The sequence below is a fragment of the Camelus dromedarius genome, chromosome 11 (assembly GCF_036321535.1).
Source record: "Camelus dromedarius isolate mCamDro1 chromosome 11, mCamDro1.pat, whole genome shotgun sequence".
Lineage (NCBI taxonomy): Eukaryota > Metazoa > Chordata > Mammalia > Artiodactyla > Camelidae > Camelus > Camelus dromedarius.
The window spans coordinates 50,268,601-50,287,481 of record NC_087446.1 but is presented as its reverse complement, the minus strand read 5'-3'; the positions used below and the strand labels follow the sequence as shown (position 1 = coordinate 50,287,481).

General features: G+C 39.5%; 1 protein-coding gene across 4 annotated transcripts in view; it reads left to right on the top strand.

Annotated features, from left to right (window-relative positions):
* Positions 1-1,296: 1,296 nt before the first annotated feature.
* NELL2 (neural EGFL like 2) overlaps positions 1,297-18,881 on the top strand; it is a 288,111-nt gene continuing 270,526 nt past the window's right edge. The window contains exons 1-3 of one of the 4 annotated variants that reach the window (XM_064491793.1): positions 1,297-1,367; positions 2,273-2,358; positions 2,808-2,936. In XM_064491793.1, the coding sequence (XP_064347863.1) occupies positions 2,304-2,358; positions 2,808-2,936 (184 nt within the window). In that variant the 5' untranslated portion in view covers positions 1,297-1,367; positions 2,273-2,303. The other 3 variants (XM_031462719.2, XM_064491792.1, XM_031462718.2) reach the window with 3 other exon arrangements.

Here is an 18,881-nt window from a genome sequence, read left to right as displayed (position 1 = left end):
CAATTTTTAATGTAACTTTTGTAGATACTTATTACAATTCATTATTTTGGATATATAGCTATAGAAGGATTTAATTTCCTGATGAATAATTTCCTTTGAATGAATTCAAGGCAATTATATTAATTTTATTTTGTATAGTTTTGCAAATTTAGGACATTTCATAAAACAATGCTTCATCACACATAAGTACCAGACTATTTCTCAAAATTTACAAATTTACAAATAGAATCAAATGGAAAACTTGATAAGGAGATAATTAAAATTAACTTGGGGAAAATCTTCCAGATTCTGATTTTTTTTTCTCTTAAAAGTTTCAAGACAGAACTAAACATGTTCCCCTCATCCCATTATAGTATAATACAGTACATATTGCTCTGCTGCCACCTCTGACTCTGCCTGGTAGTATTTTGGTAACTGGCTGCCTAGGATCCTTTTGAAGACTTCAGAATCTATTGTTTCGATGGAAAGTTAATAAACTCAATTAACTGGTCTTTGATCGTTTTTGAAACTTTTTCAATATGAGAGTTTAATGAGAGTTTCACATTTTACCTCAAAATTTTAGGTCTACATTGAAAAATATTGTATACCATTAACCTTGAGTCTGCTTTTTTGCCTGCTGAAAATTAGACCTCAGATGACTTCCTTTACAGTCCCGACTTGGATGGTGAAGTGTGGGTAGCACCTGTATGAGTGTGGCCAACAATAGGGTGGCTCTTCTCTCTTGTCCAGGCTTCCTTGTCTTCTTCTGGTCATTTCTTCACTCCTGGACCCCATTCCCCATGTGTGACATCTATTCTTTTCTATCTTATCTATCTTTCCTATCTACCTATTTAATATCTATCTATTTATCTATTTATTTATCATTTATCTATCTTATCTATCTAATGTCTTTCTTCCTGTCTGCCTATCTGCCTGTCTGTCTGTCTGTCTATCTGTCTGTCTGTCTGTCTGTCTGTCTGTCTGTCTATCTATCTATCTATCTATCTATCTATCTATCTATCTATCTATCTATCTATCTATCTATCTATCTATCTATCTATCTACTATCTAATTACCATTTACCTCTTCTTTTCCCTTTGGGCAGGCACCCAGGCCGTGCTGCCCTTGCCTCCTGCTGTGCGCTGGTCCTGGAGAATCCGAGCCAGGTCTGGGCGCTGTGTTTGGCAGGGGGCGCGCGAGGTCCCGGAGCTGTCCAGCAGTTCCTGGCTAAGTTCTCTCCTGCGCTCTCAGCGCGAGGGAAGCTCTCCAGCGCCCCGACCCGGTCAGGGAACCTCTCCCCTAGTGCTCCCGGGGCTTCCCAGGCTTGTCGCCCATCTCCGCCAGTTTCTCTCTACTTCGTCCAGCCCCACCTCAGCAGTCTAGCTTGAGTCAGTAGCTTTCCTCCGGAAATCCCCGAGAGGGAGTCCCCTCTCCAGTCCCTGGGGCTGCACGGTTGGACCCGGGCTTCCCTCCTTTGCCTAAAAGGCGGGCGGCGAAAGCGTCTCCTTTTAGCCTCGCCTTCTGCGTTTGGGTGGTCCTTTCTCTCTCTCCGTCTGTCTTTCTAGACAAGCGCCCTAAATCGAGGGGTGAGGGCAAGGACTGCCCATCAACTTAGCACCCTTAAAAAAGATCTTTGGATCCCAAAGGAGGTTGGCGTTGCCGGGGTCAGCCAGAGGGGGGAGGAGGAGGGCGGAGGCTGCAGCAGCTCCGGGGCTCGCTGGACGGGGTTTGGAGACCGAGGAGCCCGTGCGGGAGAGGGACGCGGGGCGCCGGGCCTCGCCCTCGGGCTCCCTCCCTTCCCCTCCTCTCCCCGCCTCTCGGCCCGCCCCTCCCTCTCCGAGGAGCCGTCTCTCCTCCGCGCGTCTCCGGGCGCTCTCTCCATTGTCTCTTCCTTTACAACAGGTTCGGGCGGCGGGGAAGACGGGCGGGTGCGGGGCCGCCCCAGCCCCGGCTTCCTTGGGGCAGCGCTCTTCCTCCGGGTGTGCGTGCCTTCGGCTGCTTTGATTCGGCTCCGGAGCTAATTCCCCGGTGGAGCAGCCCCCGGCGAGTCCGACCCCTCCCTCTGGGCCCCCTTCCAGCCCGTGCCCCGCCGCCTGGGCTCTGCGTGTGGGAATGATGTGCGCATTGGTGGGTCTAAGTTCTTTCTCATGCCTCAGGGTCCTCCCTTTTTCTTCTTAGGCAACCAAATCGTACTAATCTTACTAATCGGTAAATCAGAGGCAGCAGGAGAGACAAACGCTGTTTTCCCGCTTGATTCCAAGAACCTCTTCGATTTTTATTTTTATTTTTAAAGAGGGAGACGATGGACTGAGCAGATCCACACCATGGAGTCTCGGGTCTTACTGAGAACACTCTGTTTGATCTTCGGTCTGGGAGCAGGTGAGTGGCCCTAGAGCTGGGGCGGGGGAAGGGGTGGCCCCCGCCTCGGGGCAGACCCGGCTGCCTGGGGATGCCTCGCTTTTCCTCCACCCGAAGTAGGTCTGGAGTGGGAAGCCTGGAGTAGGGGGCGGGTTTGGATTTGGATTTTTTCTGTGCTTGTCTTGGAGACTGCAGGGCGGGTCACACCCCTAGTCCGGGGTCTGAAGGCGGAGGGGAACTTTGCACGGAGAGGGGTTTAAAGTAGGTCACGGAAATGGGACTGGGTTCTCCGCTATTTAAAGCTTGGCTGCTGATCTCAGGTAAGGCTCTCGGCGGTGGAGGGAGTCGCCTCTCGTCGACAGTTTCCAATATTGTCTCTAAGACGCCGTTCTTTGCTGCCCTGGAGGAAGAGGCTTGTATTTTGATGGAGCTTCTTCTTTCTTTCCTCCTCCCTCCCCCACTCCTTCCAGTTTGGGGGCTAGGTGTGGACCCCTCCCTGCAGATTGACGTCTTAACAGAGTTAGAACTTGGGGAGTCCACGACCGGAGTGCGCCAGGTCCCGGGGCTGCATAATGGGACGAAAGCCTTTCTCTTTCAAGGTATGAGAAGCGTGCTCAGTCCCCAGTGTGATTTCAGTTCGAATAACCCCAGGAGGAACTGGCCTCGCCGCTCCTCCTAACTTCAGTATTGCCTCATGCGTGACAATGTCTGACCTGAGATGTGAAGGGGTCACACACACCTCCTGTCTCTTTTTAAGTGGCTTGATTTCTCTTGCCACCCGCCCCCTCTTCTTTCTTACTTTGTACTCTTGCCAGTTCTAATGGATAGTCCCTTAATTACTGTACAGAAACTCCGGTGGCAGATGGTTGATTTTGGAGTCTAGGGAACAATGAATTATAACACAAATGCCTCGTTTGTGTGAAATTGATTTAGGTTGGAGATAGGGTAGCTTAATCTTAGTTAAGATGCTGCTCTCTGAAAGTTTCAGATACAATGGTGCCCGATTGGGGAAGAATTTCTTTATGTGGGTAGCTTTGTGGGAAAATTAGTATCTCTCAATAGTTTTATCTACTGTATATCACAAACACGATCTTTGAGACAAGATTCCTCGTTGAAAGATCATGATTTTTCCTTCTCTATCAATGACAAGAGAAAGGAAATAATATTCTCTTAAAATTATTTTGAAAGTGTTTAAAATAGACGTTAATTCAAAAGTATACCTGGTGTCACCATTAATCGTGTACTTAGGATTTTAAAACTTTTTTTTGAAGTCAGTGGACATTGACTATGCATGAATGTCTACATTTTAAATTATATTTAAGTATGTTTTATAGTCAGAAGCAAATTTCAACGCATCAAGCCTTCAGCTTTGATTTACCAAAGCTTTTGAAAATTGCTTGGTTTGTGGGAAGATGCTGTGATATGAGCTTCTAAAAGGTAGCTAAACACACACAGACTAGTTTCACATATGGTGAAGCACAGATGAAGGCAAAGCGAGAAGTGGGCTTTGGTTTGACATCTCTGATGGGCTGACAAAAGCATCTTCTCCCCATCCCACCTGTATTTTTCTTTGGTGATTTCGGTGCTGTGGCTTAAAAAAAAAGTGCAACTGATAATTACTAAAGAGTTGAATATGCAAAATAAAACCACTTCAGCAAATTTGCCACCAAGAAATAGGCATAAAACTTGAGTTTCTGTAATGGTGTTGTTGCATGATATAGCCAGTATGTGTCACCATGGACAGTAACACCAAAGCTAACAGTTGGAAAAGGAGGAAATTGACATGTGTTGCATTTATTTAAAACAAGTTTACTCTTACAATAAATTAAACACAATTTTCTATTTTAATTACGGTGAGCCCACTAAATCTTTTTATTGTGACAAATATTTATGGTAATACTTTATTTACTTAAAGGTTTTTTTTGGGGGGGTATGTGTGTTGGGGTGGTGGGGTGTGACTTGGATATTGAATCCTTTAAAAACAATGACCAAATCTAATAAAGGAAATAAGGCTAGACTGTCCGCAAAATTCACATAGTGGAATAAAAGTGTCGTTAGGGTTAAGCTTCTGGTTTTTTTTTTTTTTTTTTTTTCTTCTTATTTAATCTCTGATTTTTCAATTCCTGTGACCTGGAAACAGAATTATTTCAGGACTGACAATTTGAGTAACTGGAAAGCTTTACAGAAGTTAAAGCTCCTGATAAATGGCGTTGAAATGCCCTTAAAATTTCCAAAGGTTCTTTAAATTGTGTTGCTGTTCTTTTTGGCTTCTTCTGAAGAGTGTCTGAACTGTCACAAATAGAAGTCTTTAGGACTGTGCATTTTATGTTCCAATGTTTAGACAATTAGACAATTTCTAGGAAGTAATCTCAAGGCACAATATCTTTTCTCAGTTAATTTTTTTAAAAGAAATGTTTAGTATTCATTTTTATTTAAATTGCTAGTTCTTGAAGGTAGGCACTGTGTTGCAAATAAATTATCCATAGTAACCGCATATCAGTGCACATTGATAAATTGTTGTTGTTTCCTTGTTGGTTATCAAGCCCAATCTTGGGACATAATAAATGTCTAACAAATATAGTTTATGAGATTTAAGGATGTAATGTTTTATTTCCTGCCAAATTATGAGCCGTATTTCATATAGCCAATCAACCAGCAAGTATTTGCTGCCTGCTGTGTTCTCAGTAGGCATATAATACTGATGTATTTATTATGCTCTAATGGTGTCTCTTATTCTAAGGTTTAGATTATCAAATTGACAACAGGTGGACCTTTGGCCCTGCTTAATCTGCATTACCTTGGAAGGGTCTTTGCTATTAGGATGTGGAAACTGTTGTTAAGAAGTCAGTTCTGACTCCTACTGCTTCACTGGGATTCCATGGTTTTTAGAGAGACAAAAGCTTTCAGCCTCCGAAGATTTTATGGATTCGATTTATAGTGAATTGAAGGTGCTGCAGGTATTTTGTATAGTCTGTAAAATGTCATAGCAGGAATAGTAACACATTATAAAACCTGTGAGATGCTCTCAGATTTCATATAAACCTATCCGATGAGTTGCTTTGTGCTGTCAGATATGTTCTAAACAGATGGAAGAGATTTTTGAACCATCAAATATCTCCTGCAGTAATATAATTATCTTCTTTTGTGTCTTATCTTTAAATTAAAGAAACCTCAACGTATAATTTCCCAGTGATTTTTGCTCATTTAATGTTGCTTCTCCTTTTGGCTACTTCATTCTTCTCTTTAGTAGTTTTTAAGATGCTTGCAATTCAGTACTTTTTGAAACTAAATTTTTTTTGGTAAATTATTGTGTAATAATTATGTAATATTTATTAAATATGTATGATAAAAAATAGAAATATATTTCAAAGTCATACCTAATCATACATGAATATCACTGAAATTGTTTTGTTGTTGAAATTTGGTTTATAGCTGCTTTGGAAATTGAAGTAATAAGATACTAAACTAGACTATCCCTCGACACATGTGACTTTAGGTCTATGACAATTATAATAATTTTCAAGAGAAAAAAGTGACCAGGCAACAGTTTGGAATCTGTATCAAGATCTCCCAAGTATTTCTAGCTACAATCTGACTGATAGCCACAAAAATATACTTATGCTTTTAAAAAAATGGAGGACAGAATGCTGACAATCAAAAGGAACCTATGAAAGGTTGTAAAGTTCTGAAATGTTAAGGACTAGTGCAATTATAAACAGAATTCTACCACCCTGGTTTAAAATCTAGGGGATATTCTTCAAGATGATGATCATAATAATGTTCTTTCCTCTTTGAACAGGAGAGCCCAAGAATGAGAGTACACAGAAGCATTGTTCTAGGACTTTCTAGCAGCCATTAGCAGGATTTCTAGATCTTTGGTTTTAACACTTTTTCTGGCCAGGCTCCGAAAGTATATACTTTCATCTGTTGGCTTAATAAGCTTTGGTCTAAAGTATTCATGTATTTTATAATGTCATTTATCCCCATAAGAGAAGCAGATAAAATCAAAGCATATTTTCTTTCTGAGTTGGTACTTTGAAAATAAATTTAGTAATTGTTTTTTAAAGAACTTTAAGATTTGAAAGGGAAAACAAATCTTCACAAGTCTACCCTTATTCCAGTATTTGAAAACAGGAATGCAATTGGGCATTTGGTGGTGGGCCATTGACTCAACAAGGCAGAGGAAACTGCATTAAGGGATATTAAGTGGCAGTGAGTGTTTGTCTTCAGTATGATGGTCACTGAGGACTTACAGACAATGGTCATTGATGCTCCATTAGAATAGAACAGCACAATGACTAAGAGATGGGCTTAGAAACCAGATAGACCCAAATAGAATTTCATTAGTTGTGTGACTGTGGTGAAGTTACTTAATTTCCATGAGCTTCAGTACCCTTGATTATAAAATTAATGTTGTTATAAAGAATTTCTTTTGTGCAGTTTATTCTCCTAGGTGTTAGGCAAGTATCAAATTGAAGTTAGAACTTTACTTTCATAGTGCCTGAAAAATCATCATTAAACAATTCCATGGATAATAATGTAGTCACTATTAAGATAAATGATATGAAGAACTAAGGGTGTGATGAGAATCTATATTCTTGTTTAGGGAGTCACAGGATCAGTGAAATTGTCTTTGGTGAAGGGTCATTTAAGCGGATAGCTGAAGGGTAAATAAGAGTAGTCTGGAGAAGAGGAGGTGCGAGGATTTAGAAAGGAAGAGTGACACCAGCAAAAGAAATGGCATGAGCAAAAGGTCTTGGGCCTGGAATGAGCACGGTGCCTTTGAGAAAAATGGAAGACATCCAGCATAGTGGAAATATGACGTTATGACAGGCAATGATACACATAAGAAAGCATGGATCAGGTTACATGGTAGACCATGTTTATACAGAAGAGCTGAACATTTATCATTTTACCAGATCTATTGTGGTGGGCAGAATAAAAGTCCTTCAAAGATGTTCACGTCCTAATCCTAGGAAGCTGAGAGTATGTTATGTTACATGTCGAGGAGGAATTAAAGTTGCAAGTCAGCTGACCTTAAGATAAGGAACCTACCTTGGATCATCTGGGTAGGCGTCATGTAATCACAAAGGTCCTTTAAATCTGGAAGAGGGAGGTAGCAGAGTCAGTGTCAGGGTGATGGGAAGAGAGAATGACTAGATCTGCCATTGCTGGCTTGGAAGGTTAAAAATGGACCACGAGCAAAGGACTGTGGGCAGTCTCCAGGATTTGGAGAAGTAAAACAGATTTTTGCTTACTGTGTCCAGAAGGAACACAGCAGAGCTGACACCTTGATTTTAGCCTAGTGATATTCAATTTGGACTTCTGATCTCCAGAAACGTGAGATAATAAATTTGTGTTGTTAAATCACTAAGTTTGCAGTGATTTGTTATAGCAGCAATAGGAGACTAATACAGATTTTGATACATGGAACTAGGAGACTCCTGTAAGGAATGCCTAAAAATGTAGAAGGGGCTTTGAAATTGGGCAATGGCATAAGCTAGAAGAATTTTGAGGATCATGATTGAAAAAGGCTAGAATGTCCTGAATAGAATGTTAGTAGAAATATGAATGTTGATGATTCTACTTGTGAGGACTCAGAAAAAGATGGAAAAGCATGGTGGAGAAAATTCAAATTATCTTAGAGAATACCTAAATTGTCACAAACTGACTATTTGTAGGAATGTGGACATTAACGGCAATGCTAGCGAGGGTTCCGATAGAAATCAGGAATGTGCTATTGGAAACTAGAGGAAAGGGGACCCTTGTTATACAGTGGCAGAAAACTTAGCTGAATTCTGTTCTGCAGTTATGTGGAAACAAAACTGGTAAACGTGAACTTAGATATTTAGCTGAAGTGATTTATATACAAAGTTTTAAAGGTGTAGCTTGGCTGCTTCTTGCTGCTTATAGTAACATGTGAGAGGAGAGAGCTAGGTTGAGGGAAGAACTGTTAAACAAAAGGGATCTAGGATTTGATATTTGAGAAATTCTTAGCCTATGCAGATTGCAAACTGTGCTAAAATTGGGAGATTCACCAGCAGGAACGCCTGCTCTGGAAAGAAAGCCAATGGTGTGGCTAAAAAACCTTTTGCTAGTGCATCAGAAGTAAGGTCAGAGTATTCAGTCCCACGGAGGGCTTTCTGAAGAAACTGAACATGTGATGCATGGATTCCCTCAGACATCTCAGCAGAAACAAGTAATAGAGACGGATTTATCCAGGAAATATTTGTGGAGGAGCCACCTGTCTAAAGGAGTAAGTCTCCATGATACATATGGGAGACCCACAGGTTCTTGAGAAATCATACCAGCCATAACACTCCTGGATTGGCCTGAAAGGGGAAGTGAAAAGGTTGTCGGAAATTCTACAAGCAAGAAACAGGCTGATTAAACCACTCAGCTGCAAATGTGAGGCACCTTTCATGGACAGAACTGACAGATCAGAAGGCAGAGTTTAGAACCCAGAGGGTGGTGCCAAGAATCACAGATGATTATTCCCAGAACTTGAAACCAAATGCAGTTTGCCTGACTGGATTTCAAAATCGCATGGGTCTGGTGTCTGATTTCTTTAACTTGCATTTTCTGCCTTTGTGAACGGGGATGTCTATAACTGTTATCCTATGTCTATTCCACCATTGTATTTTGGGAGCAGATGACTTGTATTTCGTGAGTTTTACTGGTTCATAGTTGAGAGGAATTGTGCCTCAGGATGAATTATACCCAAAGTCTCAGTTAGACCTGATTTAGATGGTAAAATCTGGGGGCTCTTGAATTGGTAAGATTTAGCCAGATTTTAAACTTTGGGTCAATATCCTAATGGTTTGAGACTTTCGGGGACTTTAGGATAGAGTAAATGTGTTTGCCTGTGGGATGGATATGAATCTTGTTGAAGGACAGATTGTGGTAGGCTGAATAATGGTCTTCCAACTGTCCACATACTTAATCTTCAGAACCTATGTATATGTTATGTTACATGGTAAGGGGGAGATTAAAGTTGCTGAAGGAACTGAAAGTGACTAATCAGTGGACTTTAAAATGTGGAGATTATTCTGGATTATCTGGATATGCCTCAAGGAATCACTCAGGGGGTTGCTCACAGAGCTCTGGGGGTGGCTTTCCCCGGAACAGTGCCTTGGGCCACGGTCACGGCACTCCTCTAAGTATGGAGGACGGATGTGGAAGGGTCAGTGTCAGTGTGGTACAATGTGAGAAAGGCTTAGTTGGTCATTGCTGACTTTGAGGTTGGGAGTGGGTCATGAGCCAAGGAATAGGGAAGCTTCTAGAAGCAATAAAAAGCGAGGAAATGAATTTTCCCCTAGAACCTCCCAGAGGAACACAACCTCACAGACACTTGATTTTAGCTCAGTAAGATTCATTTTGGACTTCTGAACCTCTGGAACTGGGAAATAATAAATTTGCGTTGATTTAGCCATTAAGTCTGTAAGTGATTTGTTATAGCAGCAATAGGAAACTGATGTGTATGTCAAACATTAATGTTAATTTACTTTGTAACTGAATTAAACTTTCTTTTGAGCCCTCCCTCATCTATGCATGAGGATATATTTGTACAGTGGCTGGAAATGGGAACTAGCCAGTTAAAAGTTATCTTAGTCTTTTTGGGCTTAAACATTTTTTAAGTGTAAAGTCAGAGTTCGTATTAAATGCTGAGTCTTTAAGGGATTGTCACCATCATTTAGCTATGCACTCATTCTGAAAACAGAGTAAAACCAAGAGGTGGGTTTTTCTAAAAATTATATTTCTTTTTTCAAAATATACCCTTCCTCCCTGTGAAAGGTTAATCCAGAGGTTGGGGGGGGGGAAAGTTGAAAAGTATGCATACTTTGAAAGTAGAATGGATAGCACTTAGCATGGAGTTTGGCACCCAGCGAGTGTGGCAGTCATAACCACGGACGGGGCAAGCTTAAGTAAAAGTCTACCAAATGTGCCAGGGATCTCTGTAGGAGGCCAGCTAGGTTTGATTTGGGAGGAGCGGAGCAATCTTGACAGGCTCTGACAAGTGGATAAATTTGAATGTCATGGCTGAAGTCCCCCCTGCATAATGGCTGAAGTGAAGGCCCTGTCTTTCTTTGGCTTTCTTCCATCTCTCACTGGCTCACTCTCCTCGTGCTGGCCCCAGACCCTACTCTTGCAGACACCTATCCTTTTTTGAGTTCTTGTTATGACCTGACCATCATTCAGATAATTATCTGTCCATATGCTAACTGATAACCTAGGCATTAGGTATGAAGGTCTTATGGTGTGATATGTCTCCTGTTCATTTTACTTTCATTCAATGTAACAAGTATTTATTGCATTGCTTCTATGTATAAGGATAGGACATACTGTATAATGGAAGAAGGAAGATATCTATGTAAATTATTACAGGAGGTAAAGCAGAAACCAAAATCTAATTGTTAATAGTGCTAAAGAAAATTTGGGACTTTATCTTAAAGAAGCTAGAAACTATGAAAATGATATGTCCTAGTCTATATTTGGTAAAATGTACATAATCATTTAACTATGAGCCAATTATAAGAACAAGTAGAAAAAAATCAAGTATTGAGGTTTTTTGTTTGTTTGTGTGTTTGTTTTTGCAAAAATTTAATGAGAAATCATTCATTTTGAGGTATTTATCATTCTAGTCAGATTTTTATTTTTCACTTAACAAATTTACCTACCTGTGTCAGGTCATCGTAAGTTAGTGCTTTTGTGTGTCATTTGAGCAGTCCTCTTACACTGTTTTTATTGACTTCATGAAAATGTTCATCTTTTGCTGGATTTCAGTTTAGAATTGACATGGAAGAAATAGGTGCCAGTTGTATGTGGAAGTTCATTTTATAAGTAAACAGTTTTATTAGAGGACATTTTTGATATGGTAGCTTTTGCTTCACATTTGTTGAAACTCAGGTATGGACCACTGTAATTAAAAAGAATTAGGGAGAGAGCTATTGGGAAGGAAAGTGGAGCATAACTCTTCCCTTTCCCATTATGCCCACTGCCAGGACTTGGATGTGGGCCCTTGGACAAGTATTTGCTGAGTTGTTCTTGATGGTCTCTCTGCTGACAGTCTTCATTCTGGGGAAGGGGCAGAGAATCCAAGCAACCATGGGTCTCTTCCTTCAAAGAGATGATTTTAGAATAAGGACAACAAACCAGTGCTCTGAAGGTCACAGTCTACTTGTCTTAACAAAGGGAAGAAATGATGGTGGCAATTCCAAGTTCATATTGACGTGCAGTAGTAGTTAGGAACACGGACTCCAGAGCTGGATATTTTGGGTTTGAATTTTGGCTCCTTTATTCACTAGTTGTGTGAACTTGAACTTGTTACTCAACTTATCTCTGCTTCAACTGAGGTAATAACAGTACTATTTCTTAGAGCTGATGTGTAGATGATACAGATAATACTGTATGACATTTCCTAAGCACTCAGTACTTGTTAAATACTGTCTTTATTTTGGAATTAGGTTGGCAGCAGGTAATGCTCCCTTGGATTGTTTTAGGAGCTCCCTGGTAGCAATGCTGGATTTCATGGGGGAGCTAAGGTAAGGTGACTTTTGCGTGATGCAGGGAGGCCAGGTGAAGGTAAGCTGGAGTTGGGGAGATACTGACCCTGGAGCATCTCTGGTTCTGATTTTGCTGTTTTGGCTTTTTTGGATAGAGGAGGATATGTGATTTTGGTAGAAAGGAATGAGAACAGAGAGCCAATCTGGAGAGGAAGGGGTTCTAATCTGCTGTGTTGTACCACTCTTCTGAAATGGGAACATAGAGAAAAATAGCAAAAGAAGATTCAGAGGGTAGCTCCTCTGTAGTCACCCCAACACACATTACTTAAAATGTGCATTGAAAGTGTAGCTTCGATTTTCAGTTATATTTTGTGGGGGAGAAGTGCTAGCAGTTCTGAGGAATAACAGAGTTGTTTTACCTAGCTCTGTCTGGGTGACTTGGCGTTCCTTGGCCAAGGTCCCAGTTTAGTTTGTTGGTGGGAGCTGGTGATAAAGGATGAGATTTCACTGAATGGTGGTTTAGGGGCCAGAGTAATGTTGACAGAACTGTTGAAGTGGCCCTGTGGGTCCTTGATGAATTAGAGTCACTTCACCTGCGTTTCCTGCTACTTCTTTGGCTCCTCTTGAATCTTACTGGCATTACTGTTTTTCTCTATAGTCCCGATGCCAATTTTTGTTTCAGTGGCACCCAGTACTCTGGTCTTAAGTGATTTACTGTCTGTCTCCCTGTTGAGACTATAAGTTTCCCATCGAAAGGATCATGCCCTATATTTCTCCTGGCCACTAGCAGCTCTGCCCCAGTTCCCTTTTCTGGATTATTCTCCTCCATTTCTTTTTCCCGGTGAACTTTTACCTATTATGCAGGACTCAGCTAAATTGCCACTTTGGCTACAGATCCTGTTTCTTCCTCTGTGCTGTCTTAGCCTTCTCTACTAAAATAACCACCTCACTGTGTTATAGCTAATTTTTTTTTTAATATAAAAGCCTCTGACTTCTTTTACGTTCTCCTTATGCTACCTTCTTGATCCAAGCCACCGCCATCTTTTACCTGGATTACTGCAGTCGCCTCCTAAGCGGTCTTCCAGCTTACACTTTGCTTCTCTGCAGTCTGTTCTCAACATAGTTGCCAGAGTGATCCTTTTAAAACATAATACATATGTCACTGCTTTGTCCCAGACATTCAGTGGTTCCCCATTCCACTCAGAGTGAAGGAAAAAGTTATTATTATGCCCTACAAAGACCTCCATGAACATTCCCCCCTACCCCATTACTTTTCTGGCCTGATTTGCTGCTTAAATAAGCCTTTACTCACTTGGCTTTAACTCCACTGGCTTCCTTGCTGCTTAAATAGGCTGGTACTCTTCTGACTCAGGGCCTTTGCACTGGCTGTTTATCTGGTCTGGAATCCTAATCCTCCGGATGTCTACATGTTTTCCTCCTTACTTTTGACAGATGTGTTCTCAGATATTAATTTGTGAATCAGGTCTACTTTGACTACTGCGTAAGATTTCAGCTTGTCTTCCCCCACACAGGTATTCTTGAGACCCCTTATTCTGATCTGTTAGTTGCTACAATGTTTATCAGCTAACATGCCATGTCATTCACTTATTTATCATTTGAATGGTTTATTTTCTCTCTCCCCTCTAAAAAGGAAGCTCTATAAGGGCAGGGCTTTTTGAGTATTTTATTTACCGATCTATAACCCAAGTGTTTAGCGTACATTAAGAAGTCCTTAAATATTTGCCACATGAATCTACTTGTCTTGCCGACTAGAGTGTGATCTCCATGAGGCCTGGGACTCTGCCTTGTTCCTTCTTGTGGCCTCCTGGCCTATTGTGACACTCATAATGTGCTCAGCAAAACAACTGTCAGTGAATATTTGTGGTATTGAATTGGGCCTGCTTGGTCACGGCAAATTTTTTTCTTTTTTTTGGTGACATTATTATGTTTTATACTTATGTAACTTTCAAGAAGGCTGAAGAGCTCTTTTTCCAAATCAAAACATCTATTTTCTTCTCTGCTTATAAGAAAAGGTAAGAGTGTTGAGAGTCTTGGGTAAAAAGGTAGTTGTGCTTCACTCGGAGCTCTGCGTTGTACTGAGAGGGCTCTTCTCCACCCTAAGATGCAGCGTGCCTCCGAGGAAACAGCCATGTCTTGAGGAACGTGGAGATCCTGAATGCTTTTGACCATGAAGGTTTAAAATTTTAGTTTGAAGTCTTGTGAATTCTCCACTTAGCAGAGACCCTCAGATTCATATGAACGTATTAAGAAAGATTTCACAGGCAGATAGGATTAATTTGGATTATCTATGCTGTGGTACTTCGCTGTTGCAAGTAAACCAAACAAACTGGAATGTGTCCAGAGCACAGCAGCTAGAGGGTTGGAAGGGCTGGAAACCCTGTCACGTGAGGAGTAGCTGAAAGAACTTGGAATTTTTAGCCTGGAGAGTAAAAGACAGAGGAGCCGTGACCCTATGTTTTAGATACTGGAAGGACAGTTCCGTACTGAGGGACTTCTAAGGTTTGTTATGTGTTTTTCTTGAGGAGTGATTCCCAAATGTCAGCCTAATGATCAGAGGTTAATTGACTACCTTGTTAAAGCAACTCTCCGGCTTTCCTCAACTAAATTCGTTATCTCTGGGGGAGGGGATGAATGAATCCTGTATTTTGAAAAATTATAGTTATAGTGATTCTCATATTCAGCCAAATTTGTGAACCGTTGACTAAAAGTAAGCTCTCCAGTATAGCAGCCACTGGCCACACGTGGCTCTTGAATACTTGAAATGTGCCTGGTACAGACTTGAGATACAATGTAAGTATAAAAATATACATGGGGTTCTGAAGGCAATCTAATAAAACGAATGTAAAGTCTCAATATTTTGATGTTGATTATATGTTGAGATAATATTTTGAACATATTTGGTAAAATAGATGTATTATTAAAATTAAAATCATCTGTTTCTTTTACTTTTTCAACATGGCTCATAGAAACTTAAAATTGTTTGTGTGACTCACATCTGTGGCTCTCATGCTTCTTCTACTGGGCAGCACTGTTACAGGGGCAAAACTAGGAAAGAAAGTTGGGAAGAGGCACTTTTTGAGTTGATGTAATAAAACCATTTTCAACAAATAATTCCAAAAATTAAGAGGCTTATTTTAAGTCATATTTGTCTTTCCATCCATCCATCCATCCATCCAACCATCCATTCATCTGTTTATCCATCCATCCATCCATCCAATACACACACTTCTGATAATACTCATATAGAGATTAAATGACCTATTTCAGGGAAAATGTTTCAATGCGGTGGAGTGATGATTAGATGAAATTATTTCTAAAGTTACTTTAGTTCCAACTGAAAGTAAATTATTATTTTTTTCCTTTTAATTAACTTTTTTTTTGGCTGCTAACATTGGTATTAGTTCTATAAGGGCATAATTAACATAATATAAACTGCACTCCTTTAAAGGTAAAATTTAGCAAGTTTTGACATATGTATACCGTTGTGAAACAATTACCACAATCAAGGTAAGGAACATACCATTCAGTCGCAAAGATTTCTTCCTAGCTTTTTTTTTTTTAACTTTTCTTTCTATTGTAACCACAGATGGCTAGCACAGCCTCTTGTCATCTGTCTGACAATCCTTAACACTCTCTTCAAAACAGTTCCCTTTTAAAAAGCATCTTGGATTGTTCTAGTACTCTGAAGTTTGCTACTGAGAGATAGCCTGCCATTTACTACTGTGCTCTGCATTCTGTATCTGTGTTATAAATATTCATTTTTAATGGCAGTGATCCACTTTATTTCTTCCATACACTGGTGTTTTAGTGTTTAATCTATTTTGCTTGTCTATTTAAATGGAGAATCCCCTAGGCAAGCAGTATGTCTAATTCTATGTTCCTACAGTCTAACACGTTGTACTGAAGGACCATTAAATGTCCCAGAATAAGTGCCAAATAGATTAAATATTTCAGAGCGGAACTTAACCTATATTTTTAGAACTTATTTAAATTTTCAGCGGTAATTGGGAGCCGAACATCCTCACTCTGAGTTGTGTGTGTTGACATATTCCTGTAACCGAGCAGAGATCTTCCTGGAGACTGACAGATTGTTAAAAACAAAATAAAAAAGGCACATAAAAATGGTTGCTCTATGCTACCAATGAGAGGCAGTGCTCCTAGTAACTGACTGCTTCTGGATGCTTCCTGAGAGCCTGTTGATTTTTGGAGAAGAACATGTACACTGATATGCTTTGGTGTATTCTTACTACATTTTATCAAATTGCTAATTATACTGTAAATACAGATTTATTTAAAGTATGAGGGCTCCTGAGAGGCAGCTTATTTTATGATACTATCATTCATACATTTTTTTCTTCCTTCTGAGACATTTTCAAAAATTTGTTGAAATATAAGTATTAGTGTTATTGTTTTTGTTAAAACTTTCTATCCCCTGATGTTCAGAGTGAACTTATATAGATACTTAATAGATAATTTAATTCAAATATCTTATAAGGCACTGCGACTCGAGGCTTTCTGTTTTTGCCTTTCAAATGAAAAAGATTTTTCACTACAGGAGAGGAAATATCATGCCCTAAGTAAAAGGGAGAAATGCTTTAAAATATCCCAAAGAAGGGATTATTGAATCCAAATCTGAGTTCATAGAATCCAAACTTGGGCTTGTCTGGAGGTTTAGGACACTATATATTTTATTATGATTCTGAAGGAAAGAACACTAATGTGACTTTGCCAAATTTCTTTAACTTAAAATTCAGGGGTCAGAAATTGGAACTCATTTTAATTGGACTTTTAACATTTCTAACTCAAATCTGAGTTGCCTCTTCCATATCCTTTACCAAATTCTTCCTGAAGTTCATCACTAATTCTATGATGAACAATTATCCTGATGAGATAGAACATTGTTTTAAGTTATGCTTTTTGTATTTTATTATATTTTATGTGTTCTATTGAAATATAGTCGATTTACAATGTTGTATTAGTTTCTGGGGTGCAGCATAGTGATTAAGTTATATATATATATATTTTAATATTCTTTCTTATTATAGGTTATTACAAGATATTGAATGTAGTTCCCTGTGCTATATATACATTAGGACTTTGTTCTTATTTTATATTTAGTTGTTTGTATCTGCAAAAAACTAAGTTTTATTTTTTATAAGGCAATTATGGGTTAAAATTAAGAGTTATTTGAGATTGAAATGAATTGGATATAAGCACTTGAGTTGGAGTATGAAGTTGCAGTATGGGAATTTGAAGGAAATCAGGCCCATAAAGGGAAAGAAAAGAACACAGAATAGATGTGTATTTATTGCCACTCACCTTGAAAACCCTGACTCTGATGCAGAGGTCAGTTTTTTAAAGTTGCTACAAAAATTTCATTATCCTTATCATAGACGCCTCTCTGCAACAAAGCATCTCATAGTGCATTTCATCCCTTTGCTGCCATGGGTCTGCTTTTTAATAATAGAGTTGCATTTCCAGTGAAAATAGTGTAATTTAAATTGTTCTTTGATAACACACTTCCAAATTAGAACATGTTTCAGAGACTAACGGAAAAAAATGAGTGTTCACTCTGTGAATCATTGACCAGGGAGGAAACTGTTGAGTGGGGAGAACCTACCTATTTAATGGATGATTACTTTTTGTTATTTTGGTCAGCAAATTAGTAAAGTCAGAGGGCAAAGTTGGGGAAAGGACAGAGGGCCTGTGGAAAGTTGCAGGCTCAGTCTTATTTCTAAAACTCTCCGGGACTGATGTTAATTACACAGGCATCAGACTAGAAAAGAGCTGGGTTTTAAGTAAACACTATCTTAGCTGCGTCAGGAAGAAACTAGAGGGAACGTTTGAATGGTAGCTAGCCATCTGTGTGTAACAAAGCTTTTCTTTCACGGGAAAAACACCGAATAGAGGCGCAAGTGCAAAATTATCTCATTTTAGACTTTCTGAAGTTATTATGTAACCATGCAACACATATGTGCCACTGGGAGCTATTGGAGCCCCCCACCCCCACTATCTTAGTAGAAGTAGGTAAGGAAAGTATAATTTGTTGAATTTTTTTCCAACGGTGCATGTTGAGATACAACTCCACAGAAGGAAAATTTCAAATCATTAAATTGAGATCTAGAATTTCAGGTACAAGGCTCTCCATTCAAAGAAAAATAGTACATTGGAGGCTCTGTTGATATTGATGACCATTAGACAGCGCATACATTTATATTTCAGTGGATTAAATGGAAAGAATTTATAAAATAAATCTATAAAAATATGACAGAGGACAATGGGAAGTGTTGGTATTAATGTTCTACATTCTTGCTGCAGAGAGATATTTTTAATTAGGGAAAGTAGAGTGGAATGCACTTTCAAACAAAAGATGAAATGCTTTTGAAGGGCAAAATCTGTCCTTGCGGCATTGTAGGTATTGAGAAAGAACAAGATGTGGCATTAGATGCCACAAACAGATTCAGCTGTCAGTGTGTGATGCATGAGGAGACCTGAGTACTGCTGGCCCTGGGACTGGGTCTCACTGGCACAGGTTGCTGCCAACATTTGAAACTGAAGTAGGCTGTTTTGCACATGGCACGTCATCCCTCTGTAGGAGGAATGGGGTTTATAATAAATGTTAGTCAGCCACCATTCCCTCCTCCAGACAGACCACTAAGCTTTTTGACATTTTGATTTTGAAAGGACTAGCATCTTTGGAGCTATAGTTTAAATCTATCTATAGCTGTAGCTGTAAATAAACAAATTACTAGTGGAAAGTGGAAATTTAACAGCATGCTAAAAAAGATTGAAAGAAGATAATACTTGCCTTTATATCATTCTGTTTAATATCACCAGGTACTAACACTGGTTGGTTATCTTTTTTATATGTACGTATATTATTACTGACATGCAGTCATAAGCAAAAATCTCCAAATTCGGACTTGTCTGAAGTTTTAGCCCATTTAATGTTTTTCTGTTAGAAAATGCATAGATATGACTTTACCAAATCTCTTAGCAAATTTTCCTGAAGTTTACCAT